Here is a 23983-nt window from a genome sequence, read left to right on the forward strand (position 1 = left end):
TGCATTATTCAGTTTGTAATCACACCATAGGCTGTGTTGACATTATGTCAACTGTGACACTCAGTGTACTGTGGAACATTTCAGTCTGTCATGCTGAAAGCTGTTAAGGCTTTATTTCTTCAGGTACTGTGGTCATTTCAGGTTAATATATTCAGTAAACCTAAACCACCTCTCCAGTGTTTTCTTGACATTTACAATATTCAGTTTGGGCATAGCAACACAAAGACTAGGATCCCTGCTTCTGAACAAAATAGCCAGGACCATTCTGGGGAATTTCTTATCCTCCAGGGAACAAAGGCTTGGAGACCAGGCACAAAGTGGTCTCATCACACAGACAATACACTGAGGAAGGTTCATCTGCACAGTCTGACAAGAGGAGTAAGGATTAGCTTTCCTGATGATGGTGACATATTTAGAGGTCCCCATCCAGATTCAGGCTGATTGAAGGTTTTACTGTTTGCTAATCACATGCTGGATAGAAAAAAAGTGATACTCTCAAGCCATCAGTGCCAGACGTGTGCTAAAAAGCAGTGAAGTTGTCAGGTGGATGAAGTTGCAGAGAAGAGATGCCAAGGTCCATCAGCACCGCAGGGCAGGGGAGAGGGGAAGGACGGATGGTCCATGCTGCTACCCATTCTGAATTCCACATGCTCTTAGTTCTCCTACAAACCGATACTCCAGAAGACAAAGAATAATTTACTTTAGTTCCCCAGCCAAGTACCAGAATTTTCTCTGCTGGGAAGGCCTCCAGTAGAAAAGAGAGAGCAGAACAGAAGAGAGTGGCTAAGCACTGGAACAGGGTTCCCAGACACACTGTGGAATCTGTGTACTTGGAGACCTTCAAAACCTGCCTGGACAAGGCCCCGACCAGCCTCGTATAGCTTTAAAGTTGGCCCTGCTTTGAGAAGGACACTGGATGCGATGACATCCAGAGCTCTTTAACAAGGTAGTTTTTTTCCTATGATTCCAGGAAATTTAGAGCTCTCTTGTTCCAACAAGAGGTCTTTCTGTTTAAATTTAGAAAATGTAATTTTCTCTGGTTTCAGTTATGGAAATGTTTTTGCAGAGACAATTTGCTTCTCTTGTTTGTTTTGGTGGGGGCTTTTTTTGGTTTTTTGTTTGGCTTTTTTTTTTTTTTTTTAAGGATGAGAATCTTTCCAAATGGAGACACTATAAAGTGGCTGTACCTAGAAGGGTTCTGAAGAGAAACAGCTTGACAGTAACACAACATCTTCAGTATTATTAAGCCATTCTATCTTTTACTGCAAATATGCTTCCCTTACCTGAGCTTGGTGTTTATCTGTAGGGCTTTTGCAAGCATCTTTGCTCCCATATCTCCCATGGCATTTCCACTAATATCCACTTTTGTAAGAGAAGTATTGCTGCCCAAGGCATTAATAATGATGGTGACCTCAGTCTTCAGCTTGGAATCTGCGAGGGACAATGACTGCAGAGGCTGTGGAGCACAGAAAAGGCACTGATAACAGCAACTGATAATGCACTCATTCCTCACACATCAACCAAAAGAAGTTACAAGTTCCCCAAACTCTTGGAGACAGCAGTAAGCATCAAAGAGTTATTTCTGTGTTTGCTGCAGATCCTACAACACATGATAAATTGGGAGTCAACAACTTACAGCACAGGTGTCAAACACATACACACACACAGATTAAGTTTCAACATCCTGGAAAAAAAAAAGAAGTATTTTTAAGTGACAGTGCCTCCAGTTTTCTGTGTCCTATTAAGTACAGAATACACTGGGAACCTGAAAAGAGGCAAGATAGCAACAACCAGCTTCACAAGACAACCTCTGGTGTCCAGTGGGTTTTGCTTAACCAGCATCCTTCCCTGTCAGTGAGAAATAAAAATATCTAGCACTCCCCTCCTCTCCCTCAGACTGAGAGCTTTATCCAAGGACAAATTAGGATCTGAGACATTGTTAAAACAAAAGCAATTCCTTTAAACTGTTTTATTATTGTTCCTTCAACTTTAGAAGTGATTTTGCGTATCTGTTCCTTCAACTAAGGGCATGGACATTTGGGAGGAAAGAGACAGAAAACTGTAGCAGGATTGAAATTAAAAACAGTAAGAAGAGTATCTTAAAATGAGTGAGCCAATGGACATTATTCACAGTGGTGTTCTGACACCTGTGATTACAATATCTTTATGTAACTTTTTTTTTAATACACTATGTTAAGCTGAAACTACTTTATTGGGCTCCTGCAAGTCACACTCTAAGCCTTAAGAAAACTTCTTTTAAAAATGCCTGTATTCCCTCCATTCTCAGTGTCCCAACACTCAACGGTAGGAGCTTAAGAACTACAGTCTATCCATCACCATGCCTTGCAGAGGTATTACAGCTGCTAAAATTGTCATTTGTCTTTGCTGACACATGAGAACTCCACAAAACATTTCTCTTGCTCAAGTGTGAGTTCATACAGAGGAGTGTATGGTCTTTATACAGCTACTTAGGCATGTATTGGAGGATGAATTTTAGGAGCCTAAAATCTCCAACTTGCCAGCATGGGAAAATCAACGTCTCGTAAGGATGAACCATGGCACCTACAGTAAATGCCTAAAGCTCCGATTAATATAAATAAACCAGGTGAACTATGCACACCTTCCGGGGTCCAAGATGCTTGCATGGTACCTGCTATACATTGGGACTCTAGCCTCCAGACACCGCTGGGTTACAGTGATAACCAAAAAGCTTGCAACAATAAGAAATGCACTTATAAATGAGGAAATGCATAAAAATTTGGAGGCACAGCAGGTTTATAATTAAAAAGTCTAACAGTAACACAAGCCACATGCTGGTTTTATTTTAAATGGAAGTTATTAAATTACTATGTTAATGACCTTAATCTGTCTGTGTTTCCCCATTTTATTACACTATGTACCCTAAAGAATATTAGCATCACATTAGAACAGCATTTAGAGCTCTTGGTCCAAGTTTGAAAAGACCTGCCACAGATTCATAGAAAAGCAGCATCATGCAGCACTCGGACAGAAATCACCAATAACCTCAAATATTGTCCCAGGAAAGGATTTCTCACCTCTGAAAATGCTTCTGCACTGTGTTCTGCAAGGATTGACACCTACACATCATTACTATCATATACGAAATATGCATATGGCACAGTAAGCACCTGTTATATTAGCAGTGTCTTTGCAGGGGATGAACTGCTAGTTTTCTTGTACAGCTACCCTTATAATTTACTCAATGAGCACGAAGCAAAAACCTCTGGACTCGCTTGGTGCCCTGAATGCAAACTACAATCAGAATGTAACTTGGTAGGATTAAACGTACAGGTTGCTAAATATTCATTAAGTTATCTGAGCATTACATTTAAAAAACCAATCAAACAACAAAAAACAAAAAACCCACCAAAACCAAATACTCTACATAACCTACAAACATTTACTTCTTTTAACAACTTAATAGTTTTAGCTGGGTATTGAGAAAACAGAAGTCTGACAAGCACTTCAGTGTCCCTGCTGCAGAAAACAGATACTTTGCCAATACTGTGAATATGTCTTAATACAATCTTACTAAGGAAGAGGAATTCTTAAAGTAAAGAATAGAATTAGAAATTGTATTTTGTGTTCATTGATTTTGTCCTACTCCTGCTGGAAAACATTTAAGAATTAAATCAAGCTGAATTTGTTCTCCTATGAACAAAAATGCTGTAAAAACCCTCAAAAGGCCAATTCTGCAACAAACACTGGACTAAGAACTAAATATATTCAGTGCTGTAGTAATTCTCTGCACCTATGCAGGACTGACTACCAGTCTGGGTAATGTACACTGTACCTGCAGCGTAACATCTATTTTTGCAAGAAGAAAAGAAATGGCACAGTAAGCATACAGCTTCAGACACTTCCTGCAATACTAATAAGAATACATTATTATAGCCTGCACAGTACAGCATCTACTTAAAAAGAGAAAAAAAACAAACCAAAACAAAACCAAAAAACAAATCTAAACATTACATTCTTGTCTATGTTAAACACCTGGGGAATTTTGCTGTTTAGGTTACTACTACTGCTTTAAATTGTGTAGAATTACTGTATTAGCTGTGTTAGCTGTATCTAGCTGTATTTTTACAGTCATAAAATGAAGCTATTGATTGTTTAAATCATTTTACTTACAACTCATATTAACACAGCAACAGATCTATTTAAAGTGTGTATAAATACAGGAAGAAGCATTTGGCAGGTGACTATTTTAGATAAAAGCCTTGTGCTTCAGCTTTCCACACAGATAATGCACGGTTCCCAAACTGTACCAGCCTGCAGGCAATACTGATTAAGCAGTATGCTCCAGGCAACATCATACCCTGGTCTCTCCAGTTCCACCCTTACTTTTTAATGTCCTGTGGCAGTAAATGCACGGTAATGGCAGAACAAGGACCAGCCCATTTAGGATTCAAAACCAAACCAAAATAACTAGAAACTTAAGAAAATTTTCTAAGCATTGTACTATCTCAAGGTAGAGTGATGACCGTCCAGCTATCTGCAACACATGCTTTTCCTGTGGTGCTACAGAGTCTACATCCTCAACTCTTTAGCTGCTAGGAGATGCTTCAGATTGATTTTAGCACCTGATGAAACAATATTCCTTCACTTGAAGAGCATTAAGAAGAGAAAAAGAACATGGGAGAGAAGAGACAGGTTAACACCAACAGGATCACGTGCTGTATCCCAAAGGTTAATGCATGACATGAAGGAGAGACAGTTATTTTAAGTACCTAAATAAAATAACTTTTTGGTGGATTATTTCATTGTAACACTGTTTGAAAACTGGATGAGACTACAGAGCGTGTTCTGTGGGTTAGCTCAGGACAGACACGGTGAGTAAGAATTACAAGAGCACATCTGACCACTGAATTGTGGCAAAGGCAGAAAGTGGAACAATGGCTGACATTACCTATGGGCTGAAAAGGAGCACAAGAAGTTGAAGGTGATGATGCAAGGGAGGGAGAGCTATGAGAATGATACATCCAAAATTTAGCAGCTACATTTTCTCTGTCCTGGAAGCTTCAAAAACAGAAGCCAGGAAAGATAAACAGAAGCTTGTAACACTTAATAGAGACAATAAGGTGAAAGTTGAAATTTTTATCCTTGCGAACAGATAATATGAACAGGATAGTCATATAAATAGAAAAAAAAAAACCAACAGCATGCTTGAGAAGATGGTTTGGATACTGAAAGGACGCATAGAGTGTGTTGAAGAGGTGTTTCAGGATATGGCCCGAGTGGGAAGAAAGGTTGACCTGCACCAGAGCAAAGGGATGTAGGAAATTGAGAAAAAACATACTAAATTACATTTGCTTGTGATTAATCTGGTTTGACATAACAGTCTTCAGGATAGCTGTGAAAGATGAAGCATGAGATACAGGGCAGGACAGAGACAAATGTCCAAAGAGAAGAAGCAGGTGCTATCTGATGAGATGATACCACCCCTCAGTACAGTATCAACAGAAAAAGAAGAGAAGGGGAAGACAGCCCTGCACCATTCCCTTTAGAGACAGAGTAGAAGGAGGTGGTCACACACCACAAAATGAAAAGGCTAGTACAAGGAGTAATACAGAGATCTACCAATATACTTCTTAGCACGATGCTCCATCTGACTTGTGCAAACAAGGACTTACTGGTTTCATTACAGGTGCTACCTCAAATAGAATCAGCTCTGGTATTTGTATGCAGCACTTCACTGTGTCACACTGACATCCCATGTTTTAAAGAATAAGGTGAGGAGGTAGGCAAAGAATCAAGAAAAAAACAGTACTACTAATCCCAATTAAGAGGACACAGAGAGGAGAGAGTACTAGTTTAACAAATCACTTCAAATACAACTAAGCAGTAAGAAAAGATGAACACAGAATATGGGTGTAATGACCTTGTATGGAAGGAGACATCAGAAACCCTGGTAAAAACTGCTCCACTGAATTGTAGGGTGCAGACACAGATGGGAGGAGAAAATAAGCAAGCAGTTAGCGTGGAGACCGTGAACTTGGAGGTGAGACAATAAAGACAACAGGAATAGCAGGTGTTCAGACAACTGAAGTCTAGAGTCAGCTATTTCTGGAGAATGAGGAAAGCAGAACTTGCTTGTTACTTGTATGGGGAATGAAGGAGAAAGAAAGGACTAAGAATAGATGAATAAAGATTGACAAGCATGAGAGTAACAGAGCATCTTAAGATTCCCTTATAGCCAAAACTAGGATGCCAAGTAAGGCAAGAACACAAAGCCAACCACAGAAGTCTTTCAGAATCAGGAGAGAGGGTGGAAATGAAGAAAGTGGGCAAGGATCCCAGCAAGGCACTCTGAAAGGGTTTTATGAAATTGCTCCTGTGACTAACATGCTAGGAGAAGTAAAGAACAGCATAGTGAACAGTTTATTTGCATGTTTTGAAGGAGAAAGGGGTTTGGGGAGAGCACTGCAGTGACTTTGCGTTTTGTCAAGCAAAAGAAATACTAATACCCAAGAAGAGCTATCAGGAAACAGTGCATTCTATTAATTAAAAAAATGAAAAATAAAAATCCATTGTTGCAGGAGTATCACCACCCAGAGAACACTACCATTGTAATCTGCTATCAGGACACAAACGTTTTGAAAATTTGTGCCTACAGGGCTGTATAATTTAGACCTAAAGCAACTAGGTTAAGCACATCCAAGTATTTAGAATGAATATTTTTCAACAAGCACAGATCCTAAGACTACCCTAAGAAACATTTACCTACATGCTACACATAATCCAAATTCCTATTTGAAAAAATAAAACCCAAAATGTTGGATGTGTCTGTGCAGAATCATGCTCAAATCTTATGCAGCAAATTAACACAGTGAAGAAAATTATCAGAAATAGGCTGTGAGGGCACAAATACACATGATGATAGTAGGCAGAAAGATACTCACTGAATCCTCGTCTTGAATCATCTGAACTAAATTATCAAGTACTGGAGTGAGATTTCTGAGGGAAGAAAAGTTAGGAAGATGATGAAATCAGCAGCTTCTCCTCATCCATTCTCTTTTTTTTTTTAAAAGAAAGAAAAGCCTTACTTGGATTTCATGTTGTTAAAGTTTTTGCCTAACGCCAAGTGTCTTATCGATCGGTTTTTACTAAGCCAGACTACAAGGGTTGAGAGGTCAGATTCTAGGCCTGTAAAGAATCAGATTAGATTAAGAATTAAAACACATTTTCACAAAAGACCCAGACAGGGTCCAATTATTAATGCTATATTTATTCAAGTACCTATATTAATGTACTAATTTCCAAAAGCTCTAGAAAAATTTCCATTCTTCTATTTTTAAATCTTTTCCTCTTTTTTGCCTCTGTTTTTCTACGAGAATAAATGCTTTTTCTAAAATAATCTCCATCCTAATCAGCCATTGAAGGCACCTCTCAGAAAAACAGAAGAGAAACGTAGTCCCTTATTTGTAGTCCAACCACCCAAGGGTGGTTCCTCGCATTGTCAGGCAGAGTTTAAAGTTCTTTTCAGAATTTTGAGACCATGCTAATTGCTATTTAGTCTTACTAGAGCTGTGTACCAACAAGGTCTCTAAGCCTTCAAGAGCAAAAAGGCTAACATAACAGGCTATGAATAAAATGACCTGAAAAACGAGCTAAATTTTATTCTACTCCTGAGTAAGAAAAATAACTTGCTGTAGTATTGTATTCCCAAACTAGTGGTGTATTTGAAGAGTCCACTAGCTAGATTACAGTGACTTAGGATCCAGATCCACAGGACAATTGTCAAATATCTTTCTTTTTTTATAACAATCAATCTGTTTACATAATTGGGCTAAGCCAGTAGTTCCCAAAGCTTTCCACTTGCCAATCCATCCCACCTTTCTTGGGCATTCAACTGTACCAGGAACCTCCTTCTGAAATAATTCTGCATTTGGCTGTCAGAGGGGCAAACACAGCAGGTGAATTCTTCCATTCCATACATCTACAATTTCAGTTTGCAAGATGAGAAGCCAGGTGGTATTCCCAGCTAGGATGCACAGAGCCTCCAAAGCAGTAATAGTCCAAGACTCTTCCAAAGACTGAAACAGGTCTTCTCTGACCTGAAGCTGGTTGACCGTTTGCTCCAAATTTCCCTCTCATGCTTTTTCAGTATCATGACTTCAGCTTCATTCTGTATCTGGCCTCTCCTTTTCTTCTTTCACTAGACTTCCATTTCTCATTTAGTTTCTTATCCTCTTGTACTTAAACCCACTTTCCTCTAGATTTAATATAACTTTTGCTGCCATCAGTTTATTCTTCTGTTACATTTATCTCAAACAACATAAACTTCTGAGGGTACAGTTAGTCTATAAACGTTTCTTAAATACTTTACATCAGTAAGAGTTCTTGGTCTGAGACATTTCCATAACCAATATGGCCAATAATCATAAAGCAAGAGTGACCATCTTTGATTACATTGTGAGCTGAAAGAAAAGTGTTTCTCAGATTCTGGACTTGCGTGACCCTCCGTTCCTGTTCTGTGTACTTACCATTGTCTGAAATATCTAGGCTGGTGATATTGTGTATTTCTGCTATGCATCCTTCCAAGACTTGTGCACCTCCCGATCTTAACTAGAGACAAAACATCATCCATTTTTGCAAACTAGTTACGGTTTCAAGTTCACACAGAGAACAGTGGTAGGAGCTTTGAGAATACAGAAGGCACTACCAGCGCAAAAACAACAGCAACAGAAGAAGTTACAGACATCAACATGACAGCCTATGCACACATTCCTACTCTTCTCATCCTTCAATCTCACTATTTGCATACAAATGAGAAAAGGGACTCTCTTTCTCTTAAAACTACTGCTCAGCAGTTAAATCAGGGAAACGTTTAAATGGTACAGACACAAGGAATCCTTTAGCCCTTGTGCGAGGCAGTGACTGCAGGACTTTGGTGCGGGTTCTCTACATGAAAGGGCCAGGACATTTCCAACATCCAGTGAGAAAAAAGATAAACTAAGCCCAGCCTGTAAGTGTGCAACACTGTCACCCTTGAATTCCACTACAGTCAAGGCTTATAGTGAGCATCTTCTTTCAGCTCTTAGCACAATGCTAGACTGCCCAGATCAAAAATGAGTAGCAAATTTAAAAAAAAAAAAAAAGGCGGGGGGGGGGGGGGGGGGGAATCAATGAAATTATGTTTCCCTGTCACTGAAAAGAAAATTTAAATAATCCAATTGTAAAATGGCCACAAAAGACCATAAACAAGAGAAATCAGTAATCTGCCTTATTCTTAATTTAAAAACAGGCATAAAAGAGAAAAACAGCAACAATAACAAAAATGCCTAGCTGGAAAGTATCAATTATGATATTATTAATCTGAAATATTAAATGGAAATGTCAGGATTTAATGAAAAAAACAGTGAAATGGCCTTGGAGAAAACATCAACATTAAGAATCGAAGTTATTAAAACTTACACACTTATTTACTAATGCTACTGAATTAAACAACGCATATTTTTTTCTAAAGAAGCAAAAGCATTTTCTTTTTTCTTACAGCTGCGCAAACTATATAAAGTGCATTTCACTTTATGAACATCCCCCAGAAAAAGATTTAAACAAAAGAGGGGGAAAAGTTCTACAAAAATTCTATTTTTGCATTTTCCATTTTCACTTTCCTTGCTTCAAAAAAATGGAAAGCTTTTTCAAACGTGAAATAGCCTTTTCACCTCCTGTGCATAAAAACCGAGTAGTATTTCACTTAGTCAACTTACTTGGCTAAATATCCCAAATCAACCTGCTGATATTTCTGTGAATAGTCTTTTTTATCCACGCTATAATTAAGGAACCACAAATGTCTTTTCAATAAAGACGATGTGGCACTTTTTAGAAAGTTTGAGATATGTGACTGGTTAACAAGCAGCTCAACAACTTGGCTTGAGCATTTAGAGAACAGTGGTGGTCAAAGACAACATCTAAATCATAAGTCACATCTGGAAGTGTAAGAGATAGAGAATGTAAGGCACTTTTCCTCTTCTGCATAAAACAAAGCCTACCTATCCTTCACCCTATCCTCTCAAGAAGTGGTCAGGTTAAAGTCTGTATGCGGGCCAGAAGTGGTATAATTTTAACTCAGCTTTATTTTTGTAAGAGCATTTGTAGTGTTTGCTGTATGAATGCTAAAATCATTCCGTTTTGCTCTGTGCTGCTCTCTCAGTGTGGCCCACCGCAAGACAACCTTTTTACACAGAGTGTCACAACTATTATTACAGAAGCTATGGAACTGGCAGATTATATGCAGTCTTGGATTGGTTGATGGTATTGTAAAAGTTCTATATGCTAAAATTATACTCACAATAGAATCCAAATGCTTATGCTATATATACTTTGAGGGTTGAAGTGGACAATTTTTCAGAAGCAGCTTTCAATCTTGTACCGATAACTCTATATTAAAAATCTTAAATACACAAACATTTCATGTGCACAAATGGTGATACCTATTTAATCTGAAGGTGATGATAACAACTTGACTTTTAGGATCAAAATTTATTGCAACTGTATTAAAATAATAGGTATATAAAAGCAGAGATTAAATGAACGGCTATTCGTCAATGTGGACTGTGATACTGAAAAAACAAAAACCAAACCCTCTGCAACATCTCCTACATGACGTACTTCTGCAACTACAAATACAAGCTCTTATTCAGAAAATGAAGCACAGCCCTTCAACAATTAAAAATGCCAAGCATGTCCAAAGCTATGAGGTACCAATATGGGAAGGGCAAACAAAGCTGCTTACTGATTTAACAATTAAGGTAAAGCACGGAGGGTACTTACACAGTGACCAAGCTAAGGGAAGCAGAAGGGAAAAGAGTGAAATACATCAGTGCTGAGCAGGTAGAAATAAAAATGTAATTTTCACCGTAAAAATAATAAAAAAAACCCAACCAAACAAGCAATATAAAATGATTAGGCTTGGAGTTAATATACCAGAAAATTATGGGAGCAAATGAAAAGTGGTGGGAGAGGGAAGGAACAGAGAGGTTTATCCTTCCATAGTTGAGTACAGCTTGCCTGATGTAGGAAAGAGGAGGGCAAAGCTGAAGTATCAGCTTAATAGCCTCCCAACAGCATGTGCTGGCAGGAACTGGGAATAGTGCAGGTCACCAGCTCCGAGCTTCCCACGGCTCTGTTTCGGGGAGCAGATTACCCTGCCCAGCTCACAGAGGGTCAGGGAGAAGTGGAGCAGGACTCTGTGGTGCGGGGCCCACTGAGTACTCCCAGCTCCTGGCACATTCTTTGCTGGTGGAAGCGTAACTTCTTTCCAAAGCACATGAGAATGAATAAAGCTGAGCGATGTGAAAAAATGTTAAGGGAAGGATCTAAGGAAGTGCTGTCAGTTTGGAGGGACCAGCTACGGGAATGTGGCACCGCAAGCTGGGCACGATTCCTTCCTTTCTGTCATGACAGTCAGCCGTAACACTCGTGGCTGTGATGTCCAATACTGCTAACCGCCCCGCGAAGGGCTCCTCCATATCCCATCCTGGGGGTTATTTAATGAAAGGCTCACGTTTTCACTCCTGTCAGCCCTCGTTGATTTACATGCTAATTTATACTCTCATTACTTATGTTTGTGTTCTATTGATTTTTTTTTTTTTTAAGGTTATGATTACAGGACTTCATAACAAAATGTTACTTTAATTATTCCTCCCTTTTCCTTCCTCCCTCTGAAAGAAAAATTATCATCTGTCTGATCTCTCTACTCAGAAGTCAGAAGCATGTGTACCTGACTTGAAAACTTTTCTATTTGGAATTTACATGTAATGCTCTTCAAAGTAATACCATTTTTTAAAAAGTATAAAATATCAAAACAAACTGTGAAATTATTTGGGTTTTTTTTAAACCACAATTATTTGGTTTTTTCTTCATAAGTAAATCTGTGCACATTCCAAAAGCAATCAGCCACGAGGATTACTGCACCTCAACATGTTCATCTAACTGCATGTTTCCTACTTAAAGGGAAACCACTGCATTTGAAAGGCACTTCCAGAACAGTTAATACTCAGGTGATGGACTTGGAAAGATCTGCCTAACAAATGAGAGGCTTTGTTTGCGGCTTAAAAAGGAAAAGGTGGCCGCTCAGCTACAGAAGGCCTGAGCCAAAGCTGGTTCGTGGTGTTTTTCGCAGAAGTCCACGCAATTCTCTGTGTAACTTTGCCTCACTGGCTCCCCAGGGTGTCAGCTGATCTTTTGTCCTAAGTTGTAGCCATGCAGGTATCATCCTGCAAGAGTATAGACAACCCTGAGCAACAAAGTGCACAGCAAAGCACAGAGAAGCAAGAGGGAACAAGATAAAGCAAATCAAGCTGCCACAATTGGTTTTATTTATTCTTGAGATATTTAAAGCCATTTGCACAGTGCCTGTTTAGTTAATGGCATGCTTCAATCAACTTTTACCATAGCTCCCTATTGGCCTGAATTGATTAATTGATTAGGAAAGCAGAATTTCTCCCAAGGTTAAAAAGCAAACCTGCAGAAGAAGCAGCAGCATGTGTCTGGTTTTGAAGGAAGACAATCAAACCACAGACATGCCTTCAGGGCGTGCAGCTTCCTGTGACCCATTCAAATTTGGGCACCTTGGGAAGTCCTGCTGCAGGGTCCTGTGTAATGACAGCACCAGAGAGCAGAAGCTGCCAAGCAACAAACAGCTCGCTGGCTCAGTATCTAGAACAGCTACGCTGCAAGGAGGGTTTTGCCAATCAGGTGCTGCAGGTGCTTTGAATCTCTGTGCTCATTATTTAGGATGATGCTGTAAGACACAGCAGCTGATTTTTACCGTAACTGCTTCTCAGAGTTCTACCTTTCCCACAACTTTTGACTACAGAGGAAGAATATCTTGCCCAGTGGATTTCATGGGAATTCTAATTCCGCATCATTGCATCTTTTGAACACATCCTGATAAATATTCCTTACCTCACAGCTACTGAGATCTAAAGACACCTCCTTCAGATTGTGATTACAAGCCAGGCCTAATAAAAGCGCTCTGAAAAAGATCAATTTTAGAACCATTTATATAAAAAAAGCAGCTTTACATCATCATCATCATCTAAGTGATCACAGGTTAATACACCTAATAATGTGAAGAACCATTTCAAAACAAAACCACACCAGCTGAGCAGTTATTGCTTAAATGACAATGGCAGCACAAACCTGCCACACTTAGAACACTCCAGCAGCTTCAAAAACTGCAGGGGTGCAAGGCTAATAAAGAAACCATAAAGCTAGTGCTACATCAACATTTAATAACATTCATCAGAGGTGAATTTTCTACAACATTTGCTTTCAAAGAGCATCAAATGATTACAAAAGAAGTGTTCTGTTGTACCGCCGTACTAACTCTGATTTTCCAAAAATGGGGTTTTTAATATAGGCAAGATGCAGTGCAGCCAGCCATTTCAACCAGGCACAGTGCCTGTAACACTCAAACGCTGGATCGTGTTCAAGTATCACACAATCCTCCACTTCTGCAACCCAATAAATATTTACAGCTTTCAAAATGATATTCCCAGACAATGGTATCCTTTGTCTTTAGGCAGAATGGCAGGGAAGTGTAGCAAGGACTGATTATGATTTTCATAAATCCACCTTTAAACCCTTACGGAAGTTTGTTTCCACATATAAAATTTAGTGTTAATATCACATTTGTATTAATACTGTCAAATCAGAACGCACAACAGTATGAGTCTTAGAGAAGGAGCAAACACAACCTGTGTATACCTTCTAGTATCTTTAGAATAGATGCTGCTTTGAATTAGTAATTGAACGGAGAAACAGAAGGACTTTCCCCCCAAACTTCATTTCAGCCAAAAGCAAGCTAAGAGAATCCAAACTACTGATGCATGGAGTTAAAAACTAATGCATTTTTCTGAGCCATTTGCCTATACACTTGCTATGCAAGTAGTGTGTAAAAGCCATATTTAAAATGTGTGCGCCCTGGGAAGGTTTTTCATTTAAACCTATTCACATCTGCCCTGCAGGTATAAATGTTATTCAGACCTTCACTGTTAATAAAGGCAAATATCTTGTGCTTATTTACTTCTTAAGCTATTAATATGCAGACTTTGAAAAAAGTGTGAAAGCTCTGCAACAGTTTTTACAAATTTTTAGATGATCCTTGCCTATATTTCCTTCCCAAACATGCTTTTATTCGAAGTCAGTCTGGCTGATGATAATTTCACAAAGAACTTCCTGAACATTTTGAGGCAACCTAAAAAATATACAGTGCAACCATAAAAAAATGCAGATTAAAAGAGAGACACAGTGCTGCTTCACAGGAAGAAAAAAAAGGTTGTTTTTCTTCCCAACCTCTTTCCTATAAAGTCATCCTAAGAAAGTCTCATGATTTCTCAATTCTTTCTCATGAAAAATCACCATCATTCAAAGGCACTGAAGGCAGACATATTATAATTATACTTAGCCACTATGTTTAAATCACACATGGCAATACATGGAGAGGTCTTGCCAACTGTGGTACATGCAGAATGCAAGAACTGGCCTTGTAATTAGCATTTGCATGAGAAGCGTATCAGAAACTTGTTATAGCACTGACAGATCAAAATACAACTTTTGGCAATGTCTGTAAATGAACAAAAATGCCAACGTGCCCTTAAACAAGGAAAAGAGAGTATAAATTGCTTCACTCAGCTAAAAAAAAAGAAAAAAAAATAGTGAGCTGTGATGGAACATTAACCGTATTAACTATGTAGAAGAACTAAAAGCACCCTTTCCCCACCCACTATGTGGCATCCTTGCAGTACAGCTTTATTAGCAAACCTCTTCCCTGAAACTTGACTTTATTACCAGGTCCATCATTGTACAAGCAAGTTCACCTCCTTCCCTGAGCGCACTGATTAACCAATATCTTTAAACTCATTGAGTTAGCATATGCAATTAAACATACCACAACTGTTGATCCAAAGGAAGTTGATAAGAAAGAAATCAAATAACAATTAATCAGGGGAATTTGGGACTCAGGGTGTCAGATATCTGCACTTTATCTATCTTTTTTCTGTAGGCAGGCTTGATCTTGAATCACACATCCAACCCTGTGACCTCTGGTTCGTGGACACAAACCAGGAACTTCTCTTTTGTCACAGGACAGTTGCAAAGCCCGCGTTGTCAAAAGCTTTTTGACATGCAGTGATTAAAGAGGCCAGGAAAGTACTGTTATCGTACGCTATGTCATTTTTATTTTTCCTTCTAGAAATCATCCCTCATGTGCTACTGCAATCTTGGCAATGACAAATAAGTCTGTCTGAAAAAAGGTGTTCCCACCTTCTTGTCTTTAAAAAATCCTATGATCTTGATTGTTCTGTAGAAGTTTTGTAATTTCTTACAGTTAAGACAAAAAGGCTAAGCAGCTGCCCCAGGATATAGCACATCCTCAGTTCTTTTAACACCAGATTAACTTCCACAGGATGCTTTTCAAGTGTATTAGTCAAGCCATACAGGGTTTGAGTGGGAAAGCAAAGTGTACCGCAGATCACAGTTCTCTGTACTGTTGTGAAATACACTCAGCTCAGACTGAAGAAAAAACTCAGGTCAGAGAAAAAGCACATTAAGGAAACTACCAAAAAAATATTAAGAGCTCTGCCCTAGGCAGAGGTGAACACTGCCATCAGAACAAAACAGAAGCAGCCCATGCCACAATGCCAGCCAGCTGAGAGTGGCATGGACACTCTGAGACCATCTGTGTCCACCTGGACTTTAGACAGATGCTCCTTCCTGGAGCTGTCTGTGCTGGCAAAAGAGGTTACTGCTCTCAGCTCATCCTATGCTACCCATCACTGCCTCTTTAATTCCACCAACACCAGTCATGCAAGTAACTGCCTCTAACTCAATTCAGGCAAATTGAGCCAATTAGTTTAAACATTATCAACAGAGTAGTTTTTTGCTAATACAGATCACTTTGGCTGAAAACGGCTAGGAAAAACTCGATGGCTGCACAGCTGGCAGATCAAGGGGTCACAAGTATTTGGGATAAATTAATACAATAATGTCTTCCATAAGCACATACAATTGTAGAGCACTCACCTGTCAAAACTCCTTATGCCCCGCTAGATACTCCACATGCCAAGGAGAAGAGCTAAATATGAACTATATTGTTTGGGGCTTCTCACCTTTCCTAATCTGTGTAGATATATTCAATGTCTCACAGCATTCTTTTTTTCCTGTAGCACTGATAAGATTGTCTTATGTATTAGTCACATACATCCTCCATTCTTCTTGCTTCATTAAACTCCCTGCTGCCCTCCCACCACAGAATCAATAGCTCTAAATTTATCAGAATCAACCAATGTGTTTCTCAATAATCACCTTCTGTTTGAAAACACATCAGTACCATACCTTCCTAATCTTAGCAAAGTCTAAGCAAGCAAGATGGCAACCAAGAGCATCACACAGAACAGAGTGAAAGTTCAGAGCTAAAATGAATATTGATTTCAATCCAGTGCATCTTTCTTAAGCATCACATTGTACTGTAGTCTCCAATGTAAAATTGTGTTAAGAAAAAATATCCCAAAACAATGTACACTACTCTTTCCCATGTGGCACTTGTCACATTTCTCCCCCTTCACTTCCTCCAGATTGTATCAAAAGCTTTCCATCCTGTACTCACTAACTACTCTTTACATCCCACATCTCTGATTTTGCCATCAACTCCCATTCATTAGCTACTCCCTTGTTGAGCTACTGCCCACTTTCCTTCCCTGTTCTCTTTCACAAGGCAAGCTCCCAACCACACAAGCATACATGCATACACATATATATCCATATCTGTGTCCAGATTAGGATTTTGGAGGTGTGTTCCCCAAAATGGTTAGCGAACACGTCTGGGCTTCTACTACACATAGGGTTATGTATGTTTTAAAGGATATTAGCTAGCAAGACACTCTGGAAAGAGCCCTTTCTTTAATTTAGTCCAATAAACACAAGAATTCTGCCAGAATCACAGAATTAACTATCTAGATTAGACCTATCTATCTAGACCTATCTTGACTTTAAAACAGACCTTTAAATTTTATGTCTGGAAAGTTCAACACAGTGCAAAACTGCACAGGTCACAGGAAGGGTGGCACAGTGCTACACAATTTCCCTCAGCCTGCATTAGGCTGTAAGAGGAGTTTCCCTCCAGTGTTGTGTGGGCAATGGAAGTGCCCAATCCACATCATGAGAACCTGTTAGCCACAGGAAGGGTGACATATAGCAAAGAGATGTATTACACTTAGCATTCCTAGAAGTTGCTGCCATCATCTCTCCCCCCTAAAAGGAGGGTATAGCTCTGTGCCATAGGTCTCTCCTCCCAAGCACTGCAATAGGTTCAGTTTCACAATGGCTGTTGCAATACCGCAGCCTCAAAGGAATGACACTCACACAAGTACATAATCCCATTTTACGGTGAAACAGTTTTGTTCGTAAGCCACAAAGTAAGAAATATATCACAAAAAAATGTTGATGGAAGCTAAACAGCTGTGACATTCCCACAGAACAAAATATGATTAATACTCTCAACTGTGAGATGGAAACAACATTTCTTGAATGCATGATTATGAAACTCACTCTTGCAATATCAATAATGTACAATGGAAAAAAAAAAAAAGCCAAATCCTTTCCCCTTCATTTTTAATATGAGGCACTCACGTAATACCAATGCAAACTAGGTTTTAGGCAACAGGAGAAAATGAAATTATTAAATTCTTACTTTAGAGGCTCAGGAGGGAGTTTAGTTCCCGAAAGATTAATCTGCATCAAAGCAAGTGAGCTGCTGAAAAACTGTTTGAAGGAGGGAGGGACTTCTTTTCCTTTTCTGTAAGTAAACAAATTCATTAAGAAGTAGCATCTAGACACTCCTCATTCCAATAAATAGTGAATGCAAGCCGTCAGAATTGTAATGATCTTTTACACATTTCATTTGCTCTACCTTCAACAGCTCTGTAATCAGTGGCTCTCAATTAGCTTAGAAATATAATGTCATCAAAATGTTGATTCAACAAATAATCCTCAGCATTACAGTGCTGCACAGAAGACATTACTATCTAGCTTCTGTTTGGTGAACTACAAAGAATGATCATTTAGGTCTGGTTAATAGTGAACATACTTATGAGTAGAAGATCAAACAGGACATTACAAAAACCCTGAAATTGCCTTTTCACCGCTAGAAATAACTACTCAATGCTGGAGTAGCTTACCCCCAGTTAGGTATTATCTCTGATATGGACCCAAGACGCTGACTTGAAAAAAAGGGAAACTAATGTTAATATTTCCTGCAATGCAAGTATTCTACAAAGCCAATGTTAAGTCTCAAAGACTTTCAAAGGGACTTCCTCCCAGAAAAGGACAGAAAAGGACAAAAAAGGAAAAAAAAGCATTTGTAGCCATCATCAAATCATGAAAAATACAAACTTTAAAAACCAAATTTAAAGAGGAGTCAAGGCAGTCATACTTCAAAGCCTGATGTTATGCCTTTTAGAGACAAAAGATATATATAGACTTTCTGCTGCATCAGTATCACAAAAAACATATTAGACAAGGTAGCTTATTTTACAGCCATCTAGCAAAGAGCAGAAAGGGAAAGAAAATATTTTGCTTGGAATAAATAATACCTATTTCACAGAGAACTAAGAATTTTAAGACTATAAAAGTCTTAGATTTCTTCTTAGAAAGAAAGGTGCAACCTGAGAGCAAGAAATTATAAAACAAAATATTAGAGGAGGTGAGACTAATTACATTTAAACTGTACCTGTGAGAAAAAAGAGTCCTAGAGAGGCTAAGGACAGCTAGATGCTGAAGACATCCCCGAAGGAGGGCTCCACACACCTGGTTTAAAACAAAGAAGATTGATTTTACTTTATATTAACCCACAAAAGTACCTAGGGATACAAGGTGGGGAATGTTTCCTTGGTATTTGAGTCTCCACAAAAAACATCTTTACCATATCTAGCGCACACTCTGTGTTGGATAAATCCAGATGAACGAGGGCATTTGGCTGGGCCAAAAAATTGTACAGGCTCTATAATTAATGGAGAAAAAAAAGGATTATCCATGTTAATTTTGATACGATGACACTGATTACTGGATAGCTACTTCTCATTACATTTTAGGCTTTTATCATAAAGTCGCAGTACACGAGTTGTGTCTGAAACTTCTTTTCACCTAATCAGTACAATCCATTTTATTCTGGAAGGCTATCATTTTTTAAAACAAAGGAAAAAACAGTGCTCAGACTATATCTACCAAACACTACTCTTTGCAATTCACTTTCACAGCAAATGATAATTAATTTCATTACAGACACCTTGGAACATCACTCAGGTTGCTGTTACATTTCAGAAAGGCTAACTGGTTTGTCAGTTTAAGCCAGCCACTTTAAGCATGAGGGAAGCAACTAACTTGCGTCTGAACCCCATGGTTATTTCCTAGCATCAGCAGTGCATTAACAGTTTAAGGGAGAATACAAAACAGGTAACAAGATTTTGATATTGATGGCTTCAGTAATGCCTAGAATATGTCATGCAAATGTTAGTGTATGTAAAGCTTTTCACTATATGCTGTTTTATTTGGGGTTTGTTTTAGTCTCTGGGAACAACACAGAAAGATGAAAGTATGACCTAATTCACAGAAATGTGGAACGCTCAACTCCACATGAAATCCAGCCAAACAGAGCATGTTCAACATTTCTAAAATAGATTCATCTTTCTAAAAATTAGGTCATTTAGCCCCTATACTTACAGTGCAAGAAAGGTCCCTGCCTTAAAAACTCCTGTGCTTTGCTGGGGTTTATTTTAAATGCTAAATAACAAGGATTTCCTTTCTCCTGTTGGAAAACTGTTCCACAGATTAAGAGATCTCAGTATTAATAATCTTTTTCTTTGAACCATCTCTCTCTCTCTGACAGGCTAAGAAAAGCCCCACTTTTTGTATTTATGTCCCTTAAAATATTGTAGGTAGACATCAGATTTAAGCATTGCCTATCAAATTTGTACATTCTACTTTACTTTTTGGTTTTACATTATTTGCCATATTATTCTCTCTTTAAGACTAATTCACTGTGTGTCTTTATTTACATTTAACTTTCTGTTTGCTACCTTTTAAATCCTCTTGTCCTACTGAAGCCTTCACCTCTTATGTCTGAAAACACTAGTTCTTTGAATGTACTGATGAATCTGAAACTAGTAAGATTTTTGAAAAAGTAACACAGTCATGTCTGACTGCACTTTAAATGATAAGATTGGGTGGCTCTCGTGTTGCGTATTTTAGATGCTCAATACTTAAAGAATTCAAACTCTGACACTTACATGCACACAACTTTTGATGTGAGAGAAAAACACAGATGTAACAGTCTAAAACTGAATACATACAAATTGAGAACTAAGTGGATTTTGTTTTGGAGAAGATAGAGCTGCGCCTCTATGGCAATTGATAAACTGAACAAAGGAATTTCAAAAATAATTACATTCTTCAAAGAATCATGAGCTTCAACAGGATGTGTCAAGGAGGTGCACAGATTTATTTATACAAACAAGAATACTGAAAACCAGAAATTAATTAAGTCTTTCCAAGTCAAAATAAATCGTTTCCAACCTTCCAATGAAAAATTTGTAATACACTTATCGCTAAAAAGAAGATGAGTTTTTTTAATTGTGTTTTGGTCACTTTTAAACAGAACTCAGGGAGCATGATAGGTCCACTGAAGCAAGTGGCACGCTTGCAGTTTTCTGATTTTTCAGTAGAAGCCAAGGACTAAAAGCATAAACTAAAATTATGTGGGTTTGATAGTCGTGTGGGGCATATTTAATTCTCTGACTATATAATGAAGAGTAGAGATCAGTTCTACCCTTATTAGAACTGTACTGAAGCAAAGGCAAAAAAGGATCTAAACAAAATGGCTTTGCCCTTCTCTTAACAATAAATTAAAACATCTGTTCATTAACTCACAAAATGAGAAGAAAGTGCTTACTGAAAGATCATCACCGCGGAGCGCGTTCCCTGAGAGGTCAAGATAGACGAGAGTGTTCGCGATCAGCGAGTTGGCACTCAGTGACTGGGAAAGGCTATTCACCCCTTCCAAAAAAAAAAAAAAAAAAAAAAAAAAAAGTTAGAACTCAACTTAGCCAATGCTAGACAAAACTAGCCCAGACCCTGCAAGTGCACAATTTCAGTGAACACAGACATACATAAATGTTTAATGACCAGCTGTCATCACCACTGTACTGCAGCAGAAAGACAGATTACCAGGCAGGTATGAGACTCTTCCCTGCCACAGCGTGCCCCATTTTGCCTGGACCACACTCCATCAGCTGCCCTGATGAAGCCATGGTGTGTTAGAGATCCTGGATCCAGGGAAGAAGTATTTTTGCAAAGTCTGCAATGGCTTTAACAGTGCAATCCCATTTTGAAACAGATTTTTAGAACAGAGTTTACTCCGTAATGTTAGGTCAGTGTCTTCTTGCAAACAATAATATTTAGATAAAAAGTGTATGTGGAAGTAGATTAAAGTATCTGTGGAAGACCAAGTATATTAATGATTATAATTGCTAGAACTTCAACAGCAATAGATGATACCTAGAAATTAAAAATATTTCAATTAGGTATTTACCTATAATTTCAGAAAAGGTTAGTTAATTAAAGTACGAAGAGATGCATAAAGACTCTCAATTCTTGATTAGAACAAATACATATTTTTCACATTAAAATTGAAAAGCTGACACTGGGAACAAACCAGTCAGAGCTTTCTTCTTCTACAGTTCTTCAGCTTTTCCAAATACAAATTAGGACATGGCTACTTCCAGCAAATCTTAACTTCCATCTGAGGGTTCTGTAGCTTATCACAAAGTTTTCAATTTATTGTAGATGGCTATTGCTGCCTTTCAGGCAGTAAGTTTTGTAAGTGCCTGGCCAAAGCTATGAAGTAAGCATGTGTTTTGATCTACTAAACAATTTTGGGCAATTTCTCAAAGCTACTGGTCAATGAAAATGGACTGGCATTCAATGGACAGGACATGTCCATTCTTCAATTAAAAACTATTATGAAATGGATTTATCAGTGAGAATATAGAGGAAGCAGCTAGCAAGCCACTGGAGACCAAAATACCCCACTTCAGTGCTTTTGTATTCCGAGCTTCCAAATATTAAGAAAGTCTCCCATGTTAGTAGTATGGCTCTTTGTTTCAGGAGGCTTTTGATACTGAAAAGAACTGAAGCACAGTGACATCTCTGCCAAGTCTCAAAACTTTTCTGTTCGGTATAATTTGTCTTTTATCTTAACATTGGATTGTTGAATCCACACCCTATCTATAAAGGTAAACTGCGAACAAATACTTTTTGAAACTTTGAAAGATCTAAAAGCTCTATTTAACCACTAGAGCTTATAGCTCTGGATTCACTTTACTGAGTCTTCTCAACAGCATTTATAAGCAACAAGCATAAGTAGAAATGAATGTAATGTACTGTCAACAATTCAGCATATACTATCAAGAACCAATTCTGGGAATTCAGGAGCAGTGGCTGAATCTGAGGGAGAAGATGACCTATCAAACAATCCATAATGTTGCTGTTTGTTTCATGTTTAAAAAGGGCCAACTGCTCAAAATCAGCCACATCACTGAGGGCAAACAATGTGAATGAGGGATTTTTTTAATTAGCCTTTGGCTTGGGCTCAGAAAAGCAAGCCCTATCTTTGAATGAATATACTAGAATTTTCCATTTAGCCAGAATCTTCAAATCAATAAATTTTTGTTTGAACTTCACCTACCTTATGCTATACTCTAACAGTAATCTCACTTTCATTTGCAGACAATCTTTCATGCTCTTTTACCACTCTCAGGAGGCTCAGTGTTAATAGCTCTCAGGAACTTTGAGATACAATATTTAAAGAAAGATCAGCTGGGAAGTTACCACCTGAACTTCACTTCTCAATCTTAGAAACTTATCTCAAATAGAAAACGCTTTTTAAATAAGGTCAAAACCAGTGAGGGATTGTACAGAATTTCTGAAACTGAAAAGCTCAAAATAAAAAAATTAAAAGATTAAAAAAAATCCATGCACCTTGGAGTCTACTGAATCCAAGATCCAAGCTCTCCCTTAGACTTTCCCCACAGAAAATATTACAATATTCCCCCCTCAATATCACAAGTTCAAAAATAGCCTCCCAAGTTAAAAACAATTCAGTACTGTCTTCTTAAGTTAAAGGAAAACTGGCTAAGACAGACAGCTTTGCAGACAACTGCAGACGTGCCACTGAGTTTCTTCAGGTCTAGGGGGTTATAAGAATTCCAATTTTAAGACATCACATACACTTTTTTTAAAGGAATTCTGAGGAACTGCCATGATACAATATTAATGGTGACATGTTACTCTCTGGATAATAGTCACTGCAATGCAGTCTGGACTATGATTCACATGAGGTCAGTATTAGATATACTGGAATATATTTTCAGCTTTTGTTTAAAGATTGTCTTAAAAAAAAGGTGTTAAAAACCTTTTGAATTCTTTTCATAACCTCAGAATTCATTTTTACTGGCAAGAGTTTTGTGGATGAACTTCACCAAGCTGGCATTTATTCTTTACAAAGACAGAAGCGTAGCTAGAGTGTTCTCTTGACTCAGTGATCACAAGCACTTGCTGAATTCCTTCACATTACATGAAGAAAAGCACAGGATGAATGAACATAACAACTGCATGAATTTCTGTCAAATTCATGAACATCTAATTTCAAGAGTACACGTAAGTCAAGATTCTTACTCAATTGCTTGTCACCAAAAATGGATTTAGCAGTGGAAAAGAACAACCCCAGAGTTTAATAAAGTCTTTTTAATGAAAATCATGATTGAATAAATTCAGTTTAGGGTCTACTATTTACTTGAGCATAAGAGCTACAGAACACTCATAAAAACCAACAAAACCCCCTTCTCCCCACCCATATTCCTCCAGGTCAACCCTTAAAGCTTAGGAGAACACAGAATCTGCA

At 38.2% G+C, this 23983-nt stretch overlaps 1 protein-coding gene across 1 annotated transcript in view; it reads right to left on the reverse strand.

Annotated features, from left to right (window-relative positions):
- CARMIL1 (capping protein regulator and myosin 1 linker 1) overlaps nt 1-23983 on the reverse strand; it is a 198592-nt gene that overhangs the window by 64430 nt on the left and 110179 nt on the right. The window contains exons 13-21 of the mRNA XM_075704739.1: nt 20975-21078; nt 18950-19027; nt 18758-18834; nt 17720-17824; nt 12934-13003; nt 8508-8589; nt 7068-7167; nt 6924-6978; nt 1284-1456 (exon numbers count right to left, since the gene is read on the reverse strand). Coding sequence (XP_075560854.1) covers nt 1284-1456; nt 6924-6978; nt 7068-7167; nt 8508-8589; nt 12934-13003; nt 17720-17824; nt 18758-18834; nt 18950-19027; nt 20975-21078 — 844 coding nt within the window. The remainder of the gene's footprint in view (nt 1-1283; nt 1457-6923; nt 6979-7067; nt 7168-8507; nt 8590-12933; nt 13004-17719; nt 17825-18757; nt 18835-18949; nt 19028-20974; nt 21079-23983) is intronic.

The sequence above is a fragment of the Pelecanus crispus genome, chromosome 2, assembly GCF_030463565.1.
Source record: "Pelecanus crispus isolate bPelCri1 chromosome 2, bPelCri1.pri, whole genome shotgun sequence".
NCBI classification, from domain to species: Eukaryota; Metazoa; Chordata; class Aves; order Pelecaniformes; family Pelecanidae; genus Pelecanus; species Pelecanus crispus.